Source organism: Labeo rohita, chromosome 15, assembly GCF_022985175.1.
Source record: "Labeo rohita strain BAU-BD-2019 chromosome 15, IGBB_LRoh.1.0, whole genome shotgun sequence".
NCBI classification, from domain to species: Eukaryota; Metazoa; Chordata; class Actinopteri; order Cypriniformes; family Cyprinidae; genus Labeo; species Labeo rohita.
In genome coordinates, this window is record NC_066883.1 from 35,814,422 (window position 1) to 35,839,757 (window position 25,336).

Below are 25,336 nucleotides of genomic sequence, written 5' to 3' on the forward strand. Positions count from 1 at the left end.
TTCCTTTGTAAAATAAAAAGCTATCAGCTGTGCAAACTGGAAATGATATCTCCATATCTGGAATTGAATCAAAAGATAAGAACCAACAACCACTTAAAAGCTTACTGAGATATGTTTATTGAGATAAAGGAGTTCAAACTCCAGGGAAAACCCCCCCAAAATAAACAAAATTGAAAATAAATACATGCATACATGGAATTTAAATCCAAATTCCAGATGAAAATGAGAGAGTCATTTTGACTCTCTTCTACAAAATAGTGGATTACTCAGTAAATATAAATCCAATATCTGGCAAATATTTTGTCTTTCATCCCTATTTATGTTAGTCTTTCTTCTGAAAAAATATGAACAAAACCAATAATCTGGAAAAAATTATTGGATCAGGTTGACTGACTTTAATAACATCATTTGTTTATTTTAGACTGGATGGAAGTAAAACATCAAAGACATGAGGTGAATGAAGTGGAGGAGGAACACTGTAAAATCACAACTTCAAGGAAAAAGGGGAAACAGCCACAGACCTGCTCACAGTGTGGAAAGAGTTTCAGACACAAAGGACATCTTAACAGACACATGAGAATCCACACTGGAGAGAAACCGTACACATGCCCTCAGTGTGGAAATTGTTATACTGATGCATCAGGTCTTCGTTATCATCTGCTCTTTCACTCTGGAGAAAAGCCGTTTAGCTGTGATCAGTGTGACAAAAAGTTTATTTCATCCTCAGGTCTAAAAAGTCACCTGAAAGTTCATTCAGATGAGAAGCCTCATGTGTGTTCTTACTGTGGAAAGAGTTTTTCATGGCTGACAAGTTATAAACAGCACCAGAAAGTACATAATGAAGTAAGAGATCATGTGTGTTGTGAGTGTGGGAAGAGCTTCAATACAGCTGAACATTTGAAACAGCACCAAAGGATTCATACTGGAGAAAAACCTTACAAGTGCTCATATTGTGACAAGAGTTTTATTGTGTCTGGAAGCCTAAAAGCACATGAGCGACTTCATACTGGAGAGAAGCCGTACCACTGTACTCATTGTGGGGAGACTTTCCAATGTAGATCAGGTCTCAAAAATCATCTTCACATTCACTCTGGAAAGCCATTATTTAACTGTGATCAGTGTGGTAAAGAGTTTATATATTCATCACGACTAAAAGCACATCTTACAGCTCATTCAGGTGAGAAGCCTTATGTATGTTCCTTTTGTGGAAAGAGTTTTTCAAGGCAGGCTGACTGTAAACAGCACCAGAAAACACATAATGAAGTGAGAGATCATGTGTGTTGTGAGTGTGGGAAGACTTTTACCAGAGCTTACTGTCTGAAAGTGCACCAACGAATTCATACGGGAGAAAAACCTTATAAGTGCTCATATTGTGACAAGAGGTTTAGTTACTCTGGAGAACTGAAAAGGCACAGGCGAGTTCATATAGAGTGAAGCCATACTACTGTACTCAGTGTGGAAAGAGTTTTACTCAGTCATCAATTCATTTTTCTGTGTCAAAGTGAGCAAATGTTTTCTGCAGATTCAATATTTCAAGTAAATATTGTGATAAAGTGATTCAGACACTGTAAATATAAGACTGGCTCGAATAAAATAGTTTTGCTGTGAAATGACAAGATTTGTGATGTTTTTTCTGTTTTGTTGGAAAACTCAACGCTTCCGCCTTTCTTAGCTTCTTATTCAAGCTCGACTCAGGGACAGTGTCTTTTTCAAATCAGAACAAAAAAGTATTGCTAAATGTAAATAACACTGAGATAAGAGCGAAAAGGAGCTTTCAACATGAAATCTAATCTAAATCTAAAGGATCGTATCATCCTTTGAACGTGTCAAGCGTTTTCATAAGTCTTATGAAGACTTAAAGGAGAAGTCCACTTCCAAAACAAGGATTCACATATAATGTACTCACCCCCTTGTCATCCAAGATTTTCATGTCTTTCTTTCTTCAGTCTTAAAATAATCATGTTTTTTGAGGAAAACATTTCAGCATTTTTTGATATGGTGCCCCGAGTTTGAACTTCCAAAAGGCAGCTTAAATGCGGCTTCAAACAACTCCAAATGCGGTTGTAAACGATCCCAGTTGAAAAAGAAGGGTCTTATCTAGCAAAATGATTGGTTATTTACATTTAAAAAAATACAATTTAAATTCCACTGGAGCCTTATTCCGAAGCCACTTGTATCACCATACAAAATTACAGTCATTTCTACGGTAGCATTTTAAAGTTATGGACCCATGAACTTGACATATCAATTCAGTAACAGGTCAAATTGCATTATTAGCTCAATTGGTGGCACTATATCTCAGCTTCCTTTGAGTGTGCGTTAAAAATTCCACTGGGGGCTTATTCCGAAGGCACTTGACTGTCACCATACAAAATTGCAATCATTTCTACGGTAGCATTTTGAAGTTATAGACTCATGAATTTGACAGTTATGACAATTCAGTAACAGATCAAGTTGCGTTATTGTTCCAATAAGTGGCGCTATATCTCAGATTCCTTTGAAGGTGGGTTAGAAATTCCACTGGGGTCTTATTCCCAAGCAACCTGGCTATCACCATACAAAAATATAGCTACAAGCAGCGATGACGGGCCCTCGCCATCAGTGCAGTCGCCATGCCGGTAGCATTAGGAAAACGGTGCCCAGCAGGCACATGCATTTACAGTAACCCTCTGGCAGTTTGGATATAAGGGTTCAGCAATGAAAGGTTTACTCTATAAGATCAACACTCACACACAGCCAGAGAACTATATATATATATATATATATATAACCTTGGCAACACTTCACCATGTACTTTCATTTATTAACATTAACTATATTAGTTAACACGAACAATAATTTTATAGCATTTCTATAATTTTATTTTAAGTTCAAACGTATTAATATATTATTAAAATGTAAAGTTCGATCTTTTAACATTAGTTTATGTACTGTGAATTAACATGAACATGAATATTTTTATAAAATAACATTAAAAAATATTAATTAATGCAGTAAAATTATATTGTTCATTATTACTTCATATTAGTAAATACATTAACTGATGTTAACAAAAGAGACCATGTTTTATGATCTACAACCATTTTTAAATATTGTTTTAATGATCTATAAGCACTTGTGAAATAATTATATTACCAATAAAGTACATATTAACTTATTTTATGTATTTGTATTTTAATTCTAATGAATTGAACTGAGCAGTAAACAGTCAGACTCAAAAGATTTCTAATTGTATCAGTGAGAGAGGATAAGATGTATTTAAACATTAATGACTTTTCCTTTAAAGGTTAAAAAAAGAGATTTTAATGCTCTTTAAGCATTTATACAATAATTATGTAAAAGTATTTCGGCAGTGCAGTACATACCAACTGATTCTATGCATTATTTTTCATTCTTATACACTGAAAATGACCTGAATATATTTGGAGTTAAAAAGATCCCTTATTCTATGAGGACATATTGTGATCATCTTTGGTATTACAGTCTTCATCCACCACTCTAAAATATATGATGGTTTTATTGTTTTTGGGCCTTCTGTACAAGATAAGCTGATGAAACTAACCATGTTTCCTAAGAATGACTTGTTCCTCATAAGTAAAAAGTTTTGAAGAGTTAGAATAAAAAAAAAAAAATTGACACGTTCAAAGGATGATACGTTCTATAACTAACGAATAATGTAATTAGATTCCATGTTGACAGCCCATTTTCTCTCATATCTCAGTGTTGTTTACATTTAATAATACTTTATTGTTCGTATTTGAAAAAAGACGGTCCCTAAGTCGAGCGTGAAGCAGCAAAATAATGTCTATGGAAAATCCTCATAAAACATGAAAACCCTACATTTGTGGTTTTTACCAGGAATTTCCAGCAGGTGGCAGCAATACACTAAAGCGTTTTCGAGTTTGCCATACAAATACAAAAGAGCAAAAACAGGACGAGCAGAAGAGAGAAGCGCAAATATGACACATACTATGGTAAATATTGTGTTTATTAAAGAGGAGATTGAAGACATGAGTGATCCAGAATCATCCAGAATAAAACATGAAGATACTGAGCAACAAACAGGTTGGTTTCCTTCTCGATTATTCATTTTCATTGTTTCAGTAGCAGTGAAATATCGATCAGTATATGGATGATAAATGATACAGAAATGCATTTAAATGATCATGACCCGGTACAGCAGTAACAAGTGAATGACAGAACTGATTGTAACTGCTTAATATGTTTGTTCAAATTTGTCCAAATTAGCGAAGTCTATCAATTCATCCAATTAGGTACTTTATTGGCACGACAAATATTTGTATATTTGTATTGTCAAAGTAATGGCAATTGTGCAAAACAAAAATAAAACTAGTGTAACAGACAATCAGTGAAACAATACACTGTGTGCAGAATTATTAGGCATGTTGATATTCTGGTTATATATTTTTTTCCAAACACATTTTACCAATTCCAAACCACATCAGTCTTAATAACTACTGTTAATTTTGTATTTTGAATCATTTATATGTGATATATAATTGTCCGTGAAGGCTGGAAGTGAAAAACTCCTTATATTCAGGTGTGCATATTTATCAGGCATGTTTTCTTTTACAGATAAAATGAGCCAAAAAAGATATTTAACCCAGACTGAAAAGTCCAAATTATTAAATGCCCATGAGAAGAATGCAATACTAATGCATTACAAGAATTTGCAAAGTTAAGGCTTGACCATTGGACAGTGAAATGCTTGTTGAGTCTGCATGGTCAGAAAAAACAGGTGGAGAAGAAAAGATGCATGTTAACTGCAAAAGAATTAGGAATTAAGGTGAAGAATTAGGTGTGACACCATCAGGAACCGTTTAGTCTCCAGCGCCACCATTTTCCAGAACTGCAACCTACCTGGAGTCTTCAGAAGTGCAATGTGTCAGGTTCTCAGAGACTTTGCTTGGTAAAAAATCCTAAAAAATGCCCCTGACTTAATAAGAATAACAAGCTGACTTGTTGTGAAATACATGAAGACAGTTTTTTTATAGGCTTTATAGACAGATAAGTTGAGAGTGACTCTTGAAGGACAAGCATCACATCCTCTTGTACCTCTGATTCAAGAATTTATCTTCCAAAATCTGGCAGTAAGTTTTGGGAGTTCATTTTAGTCCATCTCTGCAAGTCAGACTTTTCAGGAAAGGAGACTAAACATGAACTCCCAAAACTTACTGCCAGATTTTGGAAGATAAATGGGCATTTAATAATTTGGACTTTTCAGTCTGGGTTAAATATCTTTTTTGGCTCATTTTATCTGTAAAAGAAAACATGCCTAATAATTATGCACACCTGAATATAAGGAGTTTTTCACTTCCAGCCTTCACGGACAATTATATATCACATATAAATGATTAAATACAAAATTAACAGTAGTTATTAAGACTGATGTGGTTTGGAATTGGTAAAATGTGTTTGGGAAAAAAAATATGACCAGAATATCAACATGCCTAATAATTCTGCACACAGTGTAGTCTGACAGAAACAGAGCTGTAATGTTTAAGTGAGCTGCTGAAAAGGCAATAGTTTTCTGTTTTACCTTTTTCATTATGATGATGTCTGAGATCTTCTGTAAATTGACACATTAAGCACATTTTAACTTAAAAGGTTATTAAGAGACAAAAGTTCCAATATAAAATATAAAAATGTGCTTTTTCCCCTTCTTGAACTGTCACAATGCAACAAATATTGCTAAAGTCAAATGATAGTACAATTACCAAAGTTTGTTTGCTACCTTCTTTATAAATTATTTTTTCACCCTGTAGTTTGGTTCCAAATTCCTGATGAAAATTGTCATTTTGAGACTCGAGACTCCTCTACAAAATAGTGGATGACGTAGTAAATATCTATCTAATATTCATCAAATATTTTGTCTTTCATCCCTATTTATGTTTGTCTGTCTTCTGAAAAAATATGAACAAAACTAAAAAATAGAATTGGGAAAGTTTCTGAAATTTAGTGGTTTTGACACAAAATAACATTATACTACAGTCTTGGGTTTGTACTGGATTTGTTTCAGTGTTGTGTAGGCGATCACTGTGATTGACACGACCAATCAAATCTTTAGAATCTGTGGTTTGTGCTTTAACTGGATTAAAAAGAGGAATATTCACATCATCTTGCATGACAGGAACAGAAGTTAAAGAGGAGATTGATGACATGAGTGATCCAGAACCATCCAGAATAAAACATGAAGATACTGAGGAACAAACAGGTTGGTGTCCATTCTTGATTCTTTATTATTGACTGCTGAGAAACATTAAAGCTACTGTTAAAAAGATTTAGAGGCTGTGAAATAATGAGCAATAGCAATGATAAATGATTTTTTAAATGCTCATATGTACATTTTAATTTAATTAACAAGGAATTTCAGAACAGGATAGGCAGCGTCGGTCCTGGAGTGCCACTGTCCTGCAGAGTTTACTCATAGAGCCGCATTGCAATCCCCATATCGCTGGAAATTAAACATGCTTTAAAATTATGATTCAAGAAAACAGAATCTGAAATTATATTGAGATCTTTAATAGTTCTTGAGATACAGGCATACAATCTTTGCGAAAATAATATTTGGCATTCAGACCAAAAGGTCATTCAAGGTTTTTCTGTGTAGTTATGGAGGAACATCTTCTTCAGACATTACTTTTTTAAAACAAAAAGCTATCAGCTGTGCAATCTGAAAATGATATTTCCATATCTGGAATTGAATCATATGTGGTCTCAAAAATGAGGATACTGAAAGATAAGAACCAAAAAACACTTACAAGGTTACTGCTTTTCACCATTCTTGAACTGTTATAATGCTACAAGTATTGCTCAAGTCAGCCACTTGTGCTCATAGAATCGCCAATCTCTGTGTAGAAGTAATGATCTGCCAAATGATTCTGTTCCACACTGTAATTTGAATCCAAATTCCAGATGAAAATGGTCATTTTGACTCTCTTTTGACCCTAAGTATCCATCCCACATCCAGCAAATATGAACAAAACCAATAATCTGAGTTTGAAAAAAAATATTGGATCAGGTTGACTGATGTTAATAACATTATTTTTTATTTTAGACTGGATTGAAGTAAAACAGCAAAGACATGAGGTGAATGAAGTGAAGGAGGAACACTCTAAAATCAAAACTTCAAGAGAAAAAGCCAAACAACTGCACACCTGCACACATTGTGGAAAGATTTTCAGAGAAAAAGGCCACCTTAAAAGACACATCAGAATCCACACTGGAGAGAAACCGTACACATGCCTTCAGTGTGGAAAGAGTTTTACTGTAGCATCAGGTCTCCGTTATCATCTGCACACTCACTCTGGAGAAAAGCCGTTTAGCTGTGATCAGTGTGACAAAAAGTTTATATTACCCTCAAGTCTAAAAAGTCACCTGAAAGTTCATTCAGGTGAGAGGCCTCATTTATGTTCTTACTGTGGAAGGAGTTTTTCATGGCTGTCCAGTTATAAACAGCACCAGAAAATACATAATGAAGTGAGAGATCATGTGTGTTGTGAGTGTGGGAGGAGCTTTAATACAGCTGAACATTTGAAACAGCACCAGATGATTCATACTGGAGAAAAACCTTACAAGTGCTCATACTGTCACAAGAGTTTCATTGCGTCTGGAAGCCTGAAGTCACACGAGCGAGTTCATACTGGAGAGAAGCCGTACCACTGTACTCATTGTGGGGAGACTTTTTACTATAGATCACGTCTCAGAAATCATCTTCACATTCACTCTGGAAAGCCATTATTTAACTGTGATCAGTGTGGTAAAGAGTTTATAAATTCAGCACGACTAAAAGCACATCTGACAGTTCATTCAGATGAGAAGCCTTATGTGTGTTCTTTCTGTGGAAAGAGTTTTTCAAGGCAGGCTAGCTGTAAAGAGCACCAGAAAACACATAATGGAGTGAGAGATCATGTGTGTTGTGAGTGTGGGAAGAGCTTTACTAAAGCTTATGGTCTAAAACTGCACCAAAGAACTCATACTGGAGAAAAACCTTACAAGTGCTCATATTGTGAGAAGAGGTTTAGTTACTCTGGAGAACTGAAAAAGCACAGGCGAGTTCATACTGGAGAGAAGCCGTACCATTGTACTCAGTGTGGAAAGAGATTCACTCAGTCATCAACTCTAGTGACTCATATTAAAAAGTATTGTTCTGTGTTAAAGTGAGCAAATATTTTCTACAGATTCCATATTTCAAGTAAATATTGTGATAAAGTGATTTAGATACAGTAAATATGAGATTGGGTCAAATAAAATAGTTTTGCTGTGAAATGACAATATTTGTGGAGATGTTTTTTTCTGTTTTGTTTGAAGTTTCTTATTCCTTAATTAAATGTCAACTGCTTATTAAGACATTGATTAAAAAACACTCAAATTAATCTGAAAACAACCAGTCATTTGTCACTATATGAAACAGAGTTTTACATAATTTCTTTTTTAAACATATTTATAAAATTAAGTATAAAAGTATAAAATTATGTCTACAGAAAATCCTCATAAAACATGAAAACCCTACATGTATGGTTTTTACCAGGAGTTTCCAGCAGGTGTCAGCAATACACTAAAGCGTTTTCGAGTTTGCCATACAAATACAAAAGAGCAAAATCACGACGAGCAGGAGAGAGAACCGCAAATCTGGTAATACTATGGTAAATATCGAGCTTTTTAAAGACGAGATTGACGACATGAGTGATCCAGAACCATCCAGAATAAAACATGAAGATACTGAAGAACAAACAGGTTGGTGTTCATTTGAACTGCTTTTGGTAGCAGGAAAATATCAGTCAGTATATGGATGATAAATGATACAGAAATGCATTTAAATGATCATGACCCGGTACAGCAGTAACAAGTGAATGACAAAACTACACATCAAATATCTGATTCCACAGACTGATACCTGCAACAAACACAAAACTAGTGCAACTGACCATCAGTGAAACTAAACAGCCAATAGTTCTCTGTTTTCACCTCATTCATTATGATGATGTCTGAGGTCTTATGTAAATTGGCACATTTCATTTCATTGTGTGTCAACAGACTGAGATAAACTACAGGGTAAACACTTAGTTTATGAGATAATCACCTGCTGTTTTTTTTTTTATTTATTTTTTTTTTTTACCTATCTGGTTCAAGTACATGGTTAAATATGCTAATAAAAAGTAAAGCCATGTCAGTGCCAATAGCCTTGTGGTTAGCGGGCCGACATGTAGCGCCGTTGCGTTGCTGGCGTCCCGAGTTCGAATCCAGGCTTGTGGACTTTACCTAATCCCACCCCCTTCTCTCTCTCCCACTTTGCTTACTGTCAAACTACACTGTCCTACCTAAACAAAGGCATGCACTCATCTTGATTTTGACATATAATGCATAAATTATCATTCTAATTCTATGTGACATATTATATAAAATGTTTTGATTTTGTCAAAATGCAATTATTTTTCCCTGATCAATTTAAGCACACACCACCACTGATTTCATTGGTCAGCTTAATCAGTCACATTTCAACAAAAACATAGACTTCATGGATTTAGTTCTCAGTTCATGATAGAAATACATAAATGAAGAAGAAATCCAAAAATTAAATGTCAAAGGTAAATATTTGCTAAGAAATTCAATATTTTGTACATGGGATAAATTACAGGATGCAAAAAAATGATTTCAGCTATGAGGCATGCAAACTGAAAATGTAGCAATTTGATATCTCCATCTCTGGATTTAAACCATATGTGGCCTTAAAAATTAGGACTTTGAAAGAAAAGTTTGTTGAGAGCCATTGACAGTTAATAAGAATTATTACTAAGAACCAAAAACCACTTATAAGGTTATTAAAATACAGAAATTCAAACTTCAGGAAAAAACAAAGAAAGATAAGTAAATAAATATATAAAAATGTGCTTTCCCCCTTCTTGAACTGTCACAATGCAACAAGTATTACTAAAGTCAAATATCTGTGTGCTTTCTAAATGTATTTTTCACCCTGTAGCTTGGCTTCAAATTCCTGGTTAAAATGGTCATTTTGACTCTCTTTTACAAAATAGTGGATTACACAGTAAATATCCAATATCCATCAAAATATTTTGTCTTTCATCCCTATTTATGTGCATCTTCTGAAAAAAATATGAACACAGCCAAAAAATTTAGTTGGGAAAGTTTTTGAAATGTGGTTGTTTTGACACAAAATAACCATATAAGGTCACAGGTTTGTACTGAATTTGTTTCAGTGTTGTGTAGGCGATCACTGTGATTGATACGACCAATGAAATCATTAGAATCTGTGGTGGGCGGGGTTTGTGCTTTAACTGGGTTAAAAAGCTGAGGAATATTCACATCATCCTACATTACAGGAACAGAAGTTAAAGAGGAGATTGAAGACATGAGTGATCCAGAACCATCCAGAATAAAACATGAAGACACTGAGGAACAAACAGGTTGGTGTCCATTCTTGATTTTTTATTGTTGACTGTTGAGAAACATTAAAGCTCCTGTTAAAAAATTGCCTATCCCTCCTGTAATGGTAGTGGGCTGGTGTTTCTGTTCAAAAGTCCAAAAGAAGTCCAATAAAGCACATCGATTTATAGTAACAAGTGCCTCACACAGCTCCAGGGGTGAAAAAAGGCCTCCTGTAGTTAATCAACATTAACAAAGGATATTAACTATTGCAACATAAATAAATAAATGTGCTTTTCACCATTCTTGAACTGCTATAATGCTACAAGTATTGCTAAAGTCAACCACTTGTGCTAATAGAATCACCAATCTGTCTAAAGTTCTTTTCCACACTGTAATTTGAATCCAAATTCCAGATGAAAATGCTCATTTTGACTCTCTTTTGACTCTAAACATCCATCCCACATCCAGCAAATATTTTGTCTTGCATCCCTATTTATGCTTGTCTTTCTTCAGATCAGGTTGACTGACTTTAATAACATCATTTGTTTATTTTAGACTGGATGGAAGTAAAACATCAAAGACATGAGGTGAATGAAGTGGAGGAGGAACACTGTAAAATCACAACTTCAAGGAAAAAAGTGAAACAGCTGCACACCTGCACACAGTGTGGAAAGAGTTACTGCGAAAAAAAATATATTAAGAAGCACATGAGAATCCACACTGGACAGAAACCGTACACATGCCCTCAATGTGGAAAGAGTTATACAGATGCAACTGGACTCAATTATCATCTGCATGTTCACTCTGGAAAAAAGCCATTTAGCTGTGATCAGTGTGATAAAAAGTTTATTTCATCATCAAGTCTAAAAAAACATCTGAAAGTTCATTCAGATGAGAAGCCTTACTTGTGTTCTTCCTGTGGAAAGAGTATTAAAAGTCTGCAAAGTTTTAAACAGCACCAGAAAACACATAATGAAGTGAGAGATCATATGTGTTTTAAGTGTGGGAAGAGCTTTACTACAGCTGCCTGTCTGAAACAGCACCAAAGGATTCATACTGGAGAAAAACCTTACAAGTGCTCATACTGTGACAGGAGTTTCACTCAGTCTGGAAACCTGAAATCACACGAGCGAGTTCACACTGGAGAGAAGCCGTACCACTGTACTCAGTGTGGGGAGACTTTCCAGTATAGATCAGGTCTCAAAAATCATCTTCACATTCACTCTGAAAAGTCATCATTTAGCTGTGATCAGTGTGGTAAAAAGTTCATATATTCATCGCAACTAAAAACACACCTGACAGTTCATTCAGATGAGAGGCCTCATGTGTGTTCCTACTGTGGAAAGAGTTTTTCAAGGCTGGATCACTGTAAAGAGCACCAGAAAACACATGATGAAGTGAAAGATCATGTGTGTTGTGAGTGTGGGAAGAGCTTTACTAAAGCTGACTTTCTGAAACGGCACCAAAGAATTCACACTGGAGAAAAACCTTACAAGTGCTCACATTGTGACATGCGGTTTAGTCACTCTGGAAATCTGACAAGGCACAAGCGAGTTCATACTGGAGAGAAGCCGTACCACTGTACTAAGTGTGGAAAGAGTTTCAGTCGGTTAGCAGATCTAATGATTCATATTAAAAAGCATTGTTCTGTGTTAGAGTGAACAAATGTTTTCTACATCAATATTTAGTTAACTTATTTAGTTAATATGAGATTGGCTCAAATAAACTAGTTTTGCTGTGAAATGACAAGATCTGTGGAGAAGCAAAAGTATTTAGTCATTTTAGTCTTACATTGATGTTTTTTTATTCTTTGATTGAATGTCTGCTCATTAATACACTGATAAAGAAACACTTAAATTAAAAAATGTGACAAAACCCAACAACCAGTCATTTGTCAGTTTATGAAACAATTCCCCCAAAGACTTTCTGACCTTCTTTGTTGCATAATTTCAATGTTTAAATTATAAATGCAATACTATTATATGCAATATAAAAGTTGCATACAGGATCTGTAATGATGCAAATAAAATGTATATTTTCTGACATCTCTTTACTGATGTGTTAGTCCATTAGAGTATGTTAGTAATGTTCAGTAATAGATTTTATTTGTGATGATCCTGTAGTTTGTCTCAGTCTGTTGACACACAATGAAATGTGCTTAATGTGCCAATTTACAGACGATCTCAGACATCATCATAATGAATGAGGTGAAAACAGGGAACTATTTGCTTTTCAGCAGCTCATTTAATAATAGTCTTGTTGTCAGGATAGATTATTCAGTGTAAATTGCCGAAAATATTGTAAAATAGTCATCTACTTCTATGGAAAATCCTTATAAAACACGTAAACCCTACATGTATGTGTGTTTTACCACGGATTTCCAGGAGGTGTCAGCAATACACTAAAGCGCTTTCGAGTTTGCCATACAAATACAAAAGAACAAAAACAAAAACTAAGCGCTGGAATCGAGCTGAAATTTTTTTTGAAGTAAAATATTTTCACCAGATGTTTTATATTTGCACTTTGCATGTAACAGATGTACCAGATTTACAGAGTTTGTCTTCATCCAGCTTTTCATGGCTCAACAGTTCTCATTAAAGGTCGGAATTGTTTACATCAGAAACTCCAAATGTAGCAGCTGAAATCTGACACACACTGGTTAATATTGATTGATAAAGATGAGTTTAAGGACATGGGTGATTCAAAACTATCCAGAATGAATATGCTTAGATATTTTTAATATCCTAGAATTTTGTGTTTCACAGGAATCCGTATTCTGACTCAGAACATTCATTTATATAATGAAATTGATTATTTGGTGCTCCAGTGTTTACAAACAGGTTTCTGTCGTATTTATATTTCGTGTTCTTTACAGTTTTTGCTTGTTTTAGTTTTTGTCTTCATATGTGATTGTGTTTTCAACCAATATGCGAATAAAATGATATAATAGTATGAATAAAGTGATATAACAGATAAAACAAAATTAATAAAAACTATAAATTCAGTGATTTATGTTTGATGTTTTGCTCAGCAGATCTGGTCATCACACAGCGATAGCAATTCACGCAGTTATCCAGAACCGTGAACATCCATGAAGACACTGAGGAACAAAGAGGTTGGTGAATTTAAAGTTCACAGTTCGTCAGATTTTACAGCCAGAGTTAGAAAATAAGGAGCAGTGAAATTACATCTAATTAAAAATGTATCCACCAAAGTAAACCAAAAGATTGAAGGGTGATTCTTACAATACTGTATTTTCTGCAAGCTTATGTTAAGATGAAATTGAATCTCTACTTTAAAAAGGACACTTGGAGACATCCAAAAGCAGACCAAAAAACGCATGATATAAGTTGTCTATATAATTGATACATTTGTGCACGCCAAAGCATACTTTGCAGAATTCACAGTGTATACATATAGTGTGTGTGTAGTAATATTCACTATGTTATGATGACCAAATGTGCCCACAAGTACAGTAATAGCAGTAAATTTAGATTTTTAGGTCCCCATTAGGAAAACCACTTATAAATCATACTGAATGAAGTGTTTTGAAAATCTAAAAATGCCTTTTGTTTTGTGTGAGGGTAGGACTGGACAATAATTCAATATCAATATATATCACAATATATATATATATGTGTTTTTCAATAATGGTGATATGATTCTTAAACACAATTCTGATTATCGATATGCATTACCAGTGTTTCCCATTCATTGACTTGTGGCGGTCAGTGGCAGAGTAAGAGTTGTATACATAGGGTGGCCAAGGCTAATTTAGGGAGTCTATAGACCATGACAGAAAATCAGTGTATAACTCCAACCTGCCATAAAAAAGTATGAATAAATCCTACGATTGCTGAATACTTCACATTACCTAATCAGATTACTTTATTTTCAAGTAACTAGTGAACGCATGACTTTTTAATTTACAAGAAAATATCTGAGTTACTTTTTCAAAAAAGTAACACCAGTTAATTTGCTTTCCCATTTATTAACTGACAAGTCTCCTGTCCCCATGTTGAGAGAAATTAGAAGTACATGTGTAAAGATGAAGGTACTGTAGTTCTAGACTAAATGTGAACACGCATCACTCAGAAAAAAAGATTCAGTACTCAGCAAAATGAATTAAAACAGTGAAATGCAAACTCACTTTTTGGTGTAAGGCATTACAAGTAACGCAAGTTGCGTAATAATATTACTTTTTTTCAAGTAACTAGTAAAGTAACGCATTACTTTTGATTTTTTTAAGAAAATATCTGAGTTGATTGACAAGTCTCCTGTTGGGAAATTGGGAGTAAACATGATGCTACTGTATTCTAGACTAAATGTGAACATGCATTAATTCATCTTACTCACAAAAACAGATTCAGTATTCCTCAAAATGAATAAAAACAGTGAAATGCAAACTCAGAATATGACGCAAAACCTGGAATAATTAAATATGTTAAAACAAATATCCTTTATGTATTTAATCCCATTTTATTAACCAGTGTCTTTGCTGCTGATCTTTGATGATGCAATTCAACCATACTAATAATCAAAAATTACTTGAGATGGACTAACATTTGTGCTTCATTTTTTTTTTATAGCTGAAGAGTGATCTCCTGTATAAATGTACTTTTCTTTCAGCCTGAGGTGAATTAATTTCACTTTTGGTGTAAAAGGGCTTTTACATTAGAATTGTTTTATATTAAAAACAAAGAAGCAAGCCCTGCCCAGATTTAAAAAGTAATGCAAAAGTAACGTAACACATTACTTTCCATAGCATAATTAGTTACTTTTTCAGAGAGTAACACAAAATTGTAATGCACTACTTTTTAAAAGTAACTTTCTCCAACACTGCCCCACATTAGCTAAACATTCCTATTGTAACTTCAAATGTTAGTCAATTTAAACATATTTCTCTTATTTCTATCATCTGATTAACCAGTGGTTGCAACTAAAGCTCTCACATTAACTTACGGTTGTGTTAGGGTAAAGGGATAGAAAATACAGTTTGTAGAAAACCCATTACACCTCTGGAATGTCCCCATAATGACAGGAATACCCTTATTTTAACTGACTTTAAGCACTTTAAGCGAAGCTGTTAACAATCAGAAATTGAAGGGCAATTGTAGAATATTTTTGCTGAATGCCATATATTTTCAGTCTGCATGTTTCCAGTTTACAGAGTGTTCTGGTTTATTATAAATTAGAGTGTAATATGTTGGCAGAGAGTTTTCAAACTGGTTCACACCTACAATGAAGCCCCTTCGATAAGAACTCACCTATAAATATGGTAAAGATGGAGTTTGTTAAAGAGGAGACTGAAGACATGAGTGATCCAGAATCATCCAGAATAAAACATGAAGATACTGAGGAACAAACAGGTTTGTGTCTGTTTTTGATTTTTCATTGTTGACAGCTGAGAAACATTAATGTAATAAAGCTTCAGCACACTTGATTGTAACCACATACTTTGTTTAATTTAGACCAGATTGAAGTAAAACATCAAAGAGTGAAGTTAAATGAAGTGGAAGAGGAACACTCCAAAATCAAAGATTCAAGAACAAAAGCCAAACAGCTGCACACCTGCTCACAATGTGAAAAGAGTTTCGGAAACAAAGGAAACCTTAATGTGCACATGAGAATCCACACTGGAGAGAAACCGTACACATGCCCTCAGTGTGGAAAGAGTTTTACTGGATCATCCAATCTCAGTCATCATCTGCTCTGTCACTCGGGAGAAAAGTCATTTAGCTGTGATCAGTGTGATAAAAAGTTTATTTCATCATCAAATCTAAAAAAACACCGGACAGTTCATTCCGATGAGAAGCCTCATGCGTGTTCTTTCTGTGGAAAGAGTTTTTCGCGATTGCGAAGTTTGAAACTGCATCAGAAAACACATAATGAAGTGAGAGAACACATGTGCTTTGAGTGCGGGAAGAGCTTTACTACAGCTGCCATTTTGACAAATCACCAAAGAATTCACACTGGAGAAAAACCCCACAAGTGCTCATATTGTGACAAGAGTTTCACTCTGGCTGCAAACCTGAAAAGGCATGAAGGACTTCATACTGGAGAGAAGCCGTACCACTGTACTCAGTGTGGAAAGAGTTTCATAGATGCATCAACTCTCAAAAATCATCTGCTCATTCACTCTGGAGAAAAGCCATTTAGCTGTGATCAGTGCGGGAAAAAGTTCATTACGTCATCACGTCTAAAAAGTCACCTGATCGTTCATTCAGATGAGAAACCTCATGTTTGTTCTTTCTGTGGAAAGAGTTTTTCAAGAAGAACTCACTGTAAGCAGCATCAGAAAACACATAGTGGTGTAAAAGATCATGTGTGTTGTGAATGTGGGAAGAGCTTTACTACAGCTCCTCATCTGAAACAGCATCAAAAAATTCATACTGGAAAAAAACCTTACAAGTGCTCATATTGTGACAAGAGTTTTGTTCGGTCTGGAACCCTGAAAATACATGAGCGAGTTCATACTGGAGAGAAGCCGTACCACTGTACTCAGTGTGGAAAGAGTTACACTCGGTTAAGAATTTTAGTGGCTCACATTAAAAAGCATTGTTCTGTGTCAGAGTGAGCAAATGTTTTCTAGAGATTCAATATTTGTAGTCAATTATGTGAGATTAAGTAAATGTGCAGTTAGCTCAAATAAACTAGTTGTGCTTTGAAATGCTTCAAGAGTTGTGTGGATGTTTTTTCTGTGTCAATGGAGAACAGCAAAATTATTTAGTCACTTTAATCTTACATTTATTTTTTATCAGGGTTGGGGCCATTCATGAATTGAATTGAGAATGAATGGTAAATTCCAATTCACTTCCTGGAATGGAATTGGAATTGCATGCAGCTGACAGGAAATGGAACTGGAATTGAATTGAAATGTCAGGAAACAGAATTGAAATCAAATAAATTCCACTAAATTCCACTTGAGATATTTAGGCCTGAGAGATGCAGTCTTAGCGATGCCAAATTTCAGGAAATGATGATAATTCGATGCAATAAAAAGTGAATGAAATACATGAATGAACATGATTAATTTTTTTTGTGAGTTGAGACATATATTATGTCGTAATCATATATTGAATGTATAGTACATCCAGAAACTTATCACCACTGTCATTCAATTATTAATTCATAATGTACAGTTCTCATTTTTATTTACTTGCATTTGATCAACTCTATTTCATACGTTACTTGGTATTTGTAAAGCATCATAAATAAAGTTCAAATGTATGTCTCTAAATGCAATCACAAATAAATGCTCAGAAACAGCAATAAACGGAATTCAGTGGAATTTCCCTGAATTGAATTCCACTTCCTGTAATTCCAATTCAATTCCAACTCTGTTTCCTGTAATTGTTGTTGAATTCCAATTCCAATTCCATTTCCTTCTTTGAATTGGAATTGTTGAGTTCATTCCTGAATTGACCCCAACCCTGTTTTTTATCATTTAATTCAGTACCTTCTCAAGTATTTGGTTGTTCAGTAATACATTTTATTTGTGTTTATCCTGTAGTTTGTCTTAGTCTGTTGACACAATGAAATGTGCTTAATGTGCCAATTTACAGACGATCTCAGACATCATCATAATGAATGAGGTGAAAACAGGGAACTGTTGGCTTTTCAGCAGCTCATTTAATGATAGTCTTGTTGTGAGGAGAGATTATTCAGTGTAAACTGCGTGAAAGTAATGTAAAATATTCATCCTCGTCTATGGAAAATCCTTAAAACATGTAAACCCTACCTGTATCTGTGTGTTACCACGATTTTCCAGGAGGTGTCAGCAATACACTAAAGCGTTTTCGAGTTTGCCATACAAATACAAAAGAGCAAAAACACGACGAGCAGAAGAGAGAAGCGGAGGGTCGAGTTGATTTTTTTTTATTTAGAAGTAAAATATTTTCACCAGGTGTTTTATATTTACAAGTTGCATGTGACAGATGTACCAGGTTTACAGAGTTTGTCTTCATCCAGCTTTTCATGACTCAACAGTTCAACAATAAAGGTTGGGATTATTTACATCAGAAACTCCAAATGTATCAGATGAAATCTGACACACTGTGGTTAATATTGATTGTTTAAAGATGAGTTTGATGACATGAGTGATTCAGAACTATCCAGAATGAATATGCTTAGATATTTTTAATATCCTAGAATATATATTTTGTGTTTCAGAGGAATCCGTATTCTGACTCATAACATTCATTTATATAATGAAATTGTTTGGTGCTCCAGTGTTTACAAACAGGTTTCTGTCGTATTTATATTTCGTGTTCTTTACAGTTTTTGCTTGTTTTAGTTTTTGTCTTCATATGTGATTGTGTTTTCAACCAATATACGAATAAAACTATATAATAGTTTGTTAACAGATAAAACAAAATTAATAAAAACATAAATCTGTTCTAATTATAAAAACTATAAATTCAGTGATTTATGTTTGTTGTTTTGCTCAGCAGATTTGGTCATCACACAGCGATAGCAATTGACACAGTTATCCAGAACCGTGAACATCCATGAAGACACTGAGGAACAAAGAGGTTGGTGAATTTAAAGTTCACAGTTCGTCAGATTTTATAGCCAGAGTTAGAAAATAAGGAGCAGTGAAATTACATCTAATTAAAAATGTATCCACCAAAGTAAACCAAAAGATTGAAGGGTGATTCTTACAATACTGTATTTTCTGCAAGCTTATGTTAAGATGAAATTGAATCTCTACTTTACAAAGGACACTTGAGACATCCAAAAGAAGACCAAAAAACACATGATATAAGTTGTCTATATAATTGATACATTTGTGCACACCAAAGCATACTTTGCAGAATTCACAGTGTATACATATAGTGTGTGTACTAATATTCACTATGTTATGATGACCAAATGTGCCCACAAGTACAGTAATACAAGTAAATTTAGATTTTTAGGTCCCCATTAGAAAAACCACTTATAAATCATACTGAATGAAGTGTTTTGGAAATCTAAAAATGCCTTTTGTTTTGTGTGATACGTTACCACATGCATTATACATTACCAGTGTTTCCCATTCACTGACTTGTGGTGGTCAGAACTAGAGTTTTATACATAGGGTGGCCAAGGCTAATTTAGGGAGTCCATAGACCATGACGTCTACAATCCTACGATTGCTGAATACTTCACATTACCCCACATAGATAAGATAAACAATCCTATTGTGACTTCAAATGTTAGTCGATTGAAACTTATGTCTCTTATTTCCATCATCTGATTAACCAGCAGATGGAGCAAAAGATCAACTTAAATTTTGTAAATTTTGTTCAGGAAAACTTCAACTTACTTCAACTTTTGAGTTCAGCCTGGAGTGAGAATTATTCAGGAATAATTAACAAGCTTGCGATTAAGTAAAAAGTATTTTTTTTCTCAATTTTTCTAAATGAAACTATACAGCGAACCCTACTGCTAAGGTTAGATGTAACAATTGATTTGTACACAAGTTCACACTAGACAGACTTTTTAATAATCATGTTGTATCTAATGTGAATTTTGCTAAATTCCTCTCGCTAGTGTACACTTTTTCTATAGTTTATGTAGACTGAGTGGATTTTCAATAAGCCTGTCTCCAGTAACATGTTTTTGTTTTTGCTCACTCCTCTTTTTTCTGCAGTTTTTTTTTTTTTTTTTATATTGTTCAAATGGATATTGGAATTATATTGGGCCATATCGTCCAGCCCTATGTGAGGGGTATTTTTAGAGGTATAGTTAGGGTAAAGGGACAGAAAATACAGTTTGTAGGAAAACCATTATGCCTCTGGAATGTCCCCATAATGACAAGAATACCATTATTTTAACTGACTTTAAGCAGTTGGATTTAAACTGGTTCAAACTGGTTCACACCTACAATGAAGCCCCTTCCATAAGAACTCACCTATAGATACGGTAAAGATGGAGTTTGTCAAAAAAGAGATTGAAGACATGAGTGATCCAGAACCATCCAGAATAAAACATGAAGATACTGAGGAACGAAAAGGTTTGTGTCTGTTTTTGATTTTTCATTGTTGACAGCTGAGAAACATTAATGTAACAAAGCTCCAGCTCACCTGATTGTAATCACATACTTTGTTTATTTTAGACCGGATTGAAGTAAAACATCAAAGAGTGGGGTTAAATGAAGTGGAAGAGGAACACTCTAAAATCAAAGATTCAGGAGCAAAAGCCAAACAGCTGCATACTTGCTCACTGTGTGAAAAGAGTTTTAGAAACAAAGGAAACCTTAATGTGCACATGAGAATCCACACTGGAGAGAAACCGTACACATGCCCTCAGTGTGGAAAGAGTTTTACTGGATCATCCAATCTCAGTTACCATCTGCTCTGTCACTCGGGAGAAAAGTCATTTAGCTGTGATCAGTGTGGTAAAAAGTTTATTTCATCAGCAAATCTAAAAGCGCACCGGACAGTTCATTCCGATGAGAAGCCTCATGTGTGTTCTTTCTGTGGAAAGAGTTTTTCGCGATTGCGAAGTTTGAAACTGCATCTAAAAACACATAATGAAGTGAGAGAACATATGTGCTTTGAATGTGGGAAGAGCTTTACTGTAGCAGGCGATCTGAAACTGCATCAAAGAATTCATACTGGAGAAAGACCTCACAAGTGCTCATATTGTGACAGGAGTTTCACTCAATCAGGAAACTTGAAAGCACATGAGCGAGTTCATACTGGAGAGAAGCCGTACCACTGTACTCAGTGTGGGGAGAGTTTCAAAAATGCATCAGGTCTCAAAAATCATCTACAAACTCACTCTGGAGAAAAGCCATTTAGCTGTGATCGGTGTGGTAAAAAGTTCATTTCGTCATCAGATCTAAAAAAACACCTGACTGTTCATTCAGATGAGAAGCCTCATGTTTGTTCTTTCTGTGGAAAGAGTTTCTCAAGACTGGACAATTGTAAAAAGCACCAGAAAACACATAATGAAGTGAAAGATCATGTGTGTTGTGAGTGTGGGAAGAGATTTACTACAGCTGTCTATCTGAAACTGCATCAAAGGATTCATACTGGAGAAAAACCTTACAAGTGCTCATATTGTGACAAGAGTTTCACTCAGTCTGGAAGCCTGAAAAAGCATGAGCGAGTTCATACTGGAGTGAAGCCATCAGCTCTAGTGACTCATATTGAAAAGCATTGTTCTGTGTCAGAGTGAGCAAATGTTTTCTATGTTGAAGATTTTATTTGTGATAAAGAAAATGAAATGTGCTTAATGTGCCAATTTACAGAAGATCTCAGACATCGTCATACTGAATGAGGTGAAAACGGAACTATTGGCTTTTCAGCAGCTCATTGACTATTGACAGTCTTGTTAACAGGTGAGATTCAGTGTAAATTAAGTGAACGCAAGTATTTGTTTTCTGAAAATCTGTTTAAAAAGTCCAAAGCAGGATATTATCAGACATTAATAGGCTGGAAGCAGCTCTGTGGGTTTTATATGTGTGTGCACATTTATGTGCCTGTGTTTTAACAAGAATTTCGCATACACTCTTAGAAATAAAGGTGCTTCACGATGCCATAGAAGAACTTTTTTTGTCTAAATGGTTCCATAAAGAACCTCTAACATCTGAAGAACCTTTCTGTTTCACAAAAGGTTCTTTGTAGCGAAAAAAGGTTCTTCAAATTATAAAAAAGGTAAGAAAGAGATGGATCTTTAAAGAACCTTTGACTTAATGGTTCTTTGTGGAACCAAAAATGCTTCTTCTATGGCATCGCTGTGAAGAACTTTCTAAAGCACCTTTATTTATAAGAGTGTAGGTGTCAGTAATACACTAAAGAGTTGTCAAATTTGCCATAAAAATCCAAAAGAACAAATTGTGTAGAAGAGAGAAGTTTGAGAAATTTCTTTTGTAATGTAAAAATTTATTTTGAGTAAATGTACGTTGTTCGTGCTGTAATGTACTACAGAACTGAATAGAGTCATTAACTTTGAAATATGTTTATATTGTGTGTATATATATAAAATGTATCTCTTGACCAGTGCTCTAGCTTGTTTCCTAGTCTAGCTTTTAAATAAACCTGCCATTATGCATTATGGATATTGTTTGGCTGTGTGATGAATGGCTTCTCGCTGTTTTATATGACACTAATATAGTCCCATCAAATGCTTTGTTTTAATCAGCAAACTAATATATGTGGTTAATTTAAAGTAATCCAGCATAAATTCAGTAAGTTTTTTTTATTTCTCCAGATCTGGTCCTGTGGGTTTTGGTATCAGCCAATGATCACAGTTCACACTTTCAGTGAAGCCCCTCCCACAACAATTCACCTGTAAATACTGGTGAATATTCACATCATCCTACAAGAAAAGAACAAACTCCAGGTGCAGCAGCTGAAATCTGTGTGACTGTTAAAAATGGAGTTTATTAAAGAGGAGATTAAAGACATCAGTCATCCAGAACCATTCAGAATAAAACATGAAGATACTGAGGAACAAACAGGTTGGTGTCTATACTTCATTGTTGACCTGAGAAATGTTAACATAACAAACATCCAGTTCACTTGATTTTAACCACATTGTTTGTTTATTTTAGACTTGACTGAAGTAAAAGAGCAAAAAGTAAAGCTGGAAGAAGTGGAGGAGGAACACTGTAAAATAAAAAAATCAAGAAAAAAAGCCAAACAGCTACACAACTGCACACAGTGTGGAAAGAGTTTCAGAAAAAAAGAAAACCTCAGTCTGCACATGAGGATCCACACTGGAGAGAAACCGCACACATGCCCTCAGTGTGGAAAGTGTTTTACTTCACCAGGAAGTCTCCGTTATCACCTGCTCATTCACTCTGGAGAAAAGCCTTTTAGCTGTGATCAGTGTGGTAAAAAGTTTGTGTTATTATCAATTCTAAAACAACACATGAAAGTTCATTCAGATGAGAAGCCTTATGTGTGTTCTTACTGTGGAAAGAGTTGCAGAAAAAAAACAAACCTTAATGTGCACATGAGAATCCACACTGGGGAGAAACCGTATACATGCCCTCAGTGTGGAAGGAGTTTTGCTGATCCGTCAAGTCTCAGTTATCATCTGCACACTCACTCTGGAGAAAAGCCACTTAACTGTGATCAGTGTGGAAAAAAGTTTATTTCATCATCAACTCTAAAGCAACACCAGAAACTTCATTCAAATGAGAAGCCTCATGTGTGTTCTTTATGTGGAATGCGTTTTTTACGGCTGGACAGTTGTAGACAGCACGAGAAAACTCATAATGAAGTGAGAGAACACATGTGCTTTGAGTGTGGGAAGAGCTTTACTACAGCTGCCATTTTGACAAATCATCAAAGAATTCACACTGGAGAAAAACCCCACAAGTGCTCATATTGTGACAAGAGTTTCACTCTGGCTGGAAACCTGAAAAGGCATGAAGGACTTCATACTGGAGAGAAGCCGTATCACTGTACTCAGTGTGGAAAGAGTTTCATAGATGCATCAACTCTTAAAAATCATCTGCTCAATCACTCTGGAGAAAAGCCATTTAGCTGTGATCAGTGCGGGAAAAAGTTCGTTTCATCATCACGTCTAAAAAGTCACCTGATTGTTCATTCAGACGAAAAGCCTTATGTTTGTTCTTTCTGTGGAAAGAGTTTTTCAAGACTGACTCACTGTAAGCAGCATCAGAAAACACATAGTGGTGTAAAAGATCATTTATGTTCTGAGTGTGGGAAGAGCTTTACTACAGCTCCTCATCTGAAACAGCACCAAAGAATTCATACTGGAGAAAAACCTTACAAGTGCTCACAATGTGACAAGTGTTTCAATCGGCCTGGAAGCCTGAAATCACATCAGCAAGTTCATACTGGAGAGAAGCCGTACCACTGTACTCAGTGTGGAAAGAGTTACACTCGGTTAAGAATTTTAGTGGCTCACATTAAAAAGCATTGTTCTGTGTCAGAGTGAGCAAATGTTTTCTAGAGATTCAATATTTGTAGTCAATTATGTGAGATTAAGTAAATGTGCAGTCAGCTTAAATAAACTAGTTGTGCTTTGAAATGCCTCAAGAGTTGTGTGGATGCTTTTTCTGTGTCAATGGAGAAGAGCAAAATTATTTATTCACTTTAATCTTACATTTTATCATTTAATTCAGTACCTTCTCAGTGATTCAGTGCCTCAGTTTCTGACCTTTTGTAAGAAATTTCTCTGCAACAAAATGACATATAATAACATTTCCATTTCACTGACAACTTAGATGTGTTTTTCTTTTTTTTTTTTATTGATGAGTATTTAGTTGTTCAGTAATAGATTTTATATGTGATGATTCTGTAGTTTGTTGACACACAATGAAATGTGCTTAATGTGCCAATTTACAGAAGATCTCAGACATCATCATAATGAATGAGGTGAAAACAGGGAACTACTTTTTTAGCAGCTCAGACTATTGAGATGACGGCGCCCTTGCTCTAAAAGCTAGAGCAAATCATGCTTTTTCCTTTAGCATGGTTACATTAATCATATATGTTATGTATTTTTTAATTAAAGTGGAAATCACTTTACTAAATAATGTAAACTTGACTGACTGCTTTGCTTCCACTTTAAAAGCTACAAAAAATATGCCTGCTTTTTTTACATTGAAAGATTGTCCATTCACATGGTTTGCACATCTAGGCAGTTTTTGAATGTTGATCTGGTTTCAATGATATTTCTTCATCATGCCTAAAGTAGTGTTTTTATTCAGCCTGTCTATTGTTGTTGTTCAGACCAATTATCTTTTATATATAACACGATTAATCATTTATTAGGCTGAAATTATGTTCATTGGTAGAACGTCTTGTTTTTGTCTAAGCTTGTATTAATTAAACTGTGAAGTTGTTTACATCAGAATTTTTAATGGTCTTGTAAAGGTTGTTACTATGGTCATAGTTGCTTCTATTTATATATTTATTTTATAGATTTTTGATTAGACTAGATTAATTAAATAATATAACCT

General features: G+C 34.8%; 3 protein-coding genes across 48 annotated transcripts in view; all 3 read left to right on the forward strand.

Annotated features, from left to right (window-relative positions):
- LOC127177730 (gastrula zinc finger protein XlCGF7.1-like) overlaps nt 1-21,651 on the forward strand; it is a 124,287-nt gene extending 102,636 nt beyond the window's left edge. For 7 of the 38 annotated variants that reach the window (XM_051130157.1, XM_051130168.1, XM_051130160.1 and 4 more), the window contains 3 exons: nt 6,152-6,235; nt 10,362-10,445; nt 10,963-12,445. In XM_051130157.1, coding sequence (XP_050986114.1) covers nt 6,152-6,235; nt 10,362-10,445; nt 10,963-12,068 — 1,274 coding nt within the window. In that variant the 3' untranslated portion in view covers nt 12,069-12,445. Of the gene's footprint in view, nt 1-421; nt 1,604-6,151; nt 6,236-7,078; nt 8,422-10,361; nt 10,446-10,962; nt 12,447-13,478; nt 13,523-15,640; nt 15,777-15,878; nt 17,041-18,356; nt 18,410-18,860; nt 18,942-20,236; nt 20,405-20,506 lie in introns of those variants that run through there. The other 31 variants (XM_051130152.1, XM_051130162.1, XM_051130171.1 and 28 more) reach the window with 18 other exon arrangements.
- Nucleotides 1-25,336, forward strand: part of LOC127177741 (zinc finger protein 239-like) — a 115,771-nt gene that overhangs the window by 2,752 nt on the left and 87,683 nt on the right. For 2 of the 9 annotated variants that reach the window (XM_051130229.1, XM_051130215.1), the window contains exon 1: nt 21,647-21,736. The exons of 2 other annotated variants lie outside the window; for them this stretch is intronic. The gene's annotated coding sequence lies outside the window, so the exon portion shown is untranslated. Of the gene's footprint in view, nt 1-3,864; nt 4,066-15,679; nt 15,777-21,646; nt 21,737-22,822; nt 22,859-25,336 lie in introns of those variants that run through there. 5 more of the 9 variants (XM_051130218.1, XM_051130213.1, XM_051130216.1 and 2 more) reach the window with 5 other exon arrangements.
- Nucleotides 22,724-24,710, forward strand: LOC127177735 (zinc finger protein OZF-like). The gene is made up of 2 exons (XM_051130195.1): nt 22,724-22,858; nt 22,952-24,710. Exons 1-2 carry the CDS (start codon nt 22,774-22,776, stop codon nt 24,307-24,309), a joined length of 1,443 nt encoding a protein of 480 aa, XP_050986152.1. The 5' UTR covers nt 22,724-22,773; the 3' UTR covers nt 24,310-24,710.

Bases quoted from the DNA above. Each gene is read 5' to 3' on its own strand.
- LOC127177735 (XM_051130195.1), top strand. From the start codon at position 22,774: ATGGAGTTTATTAAAGAGGAGATTAAAGACATCAGTCATCCAGAACCA. The intron at 22,859-22,951 runs GTTGGTGTCTAT...TGTTTATTTTAG, and splicing joins AGATACTGAGGAACAAACAG to ACTTGACTGAAGTAAAAGAG.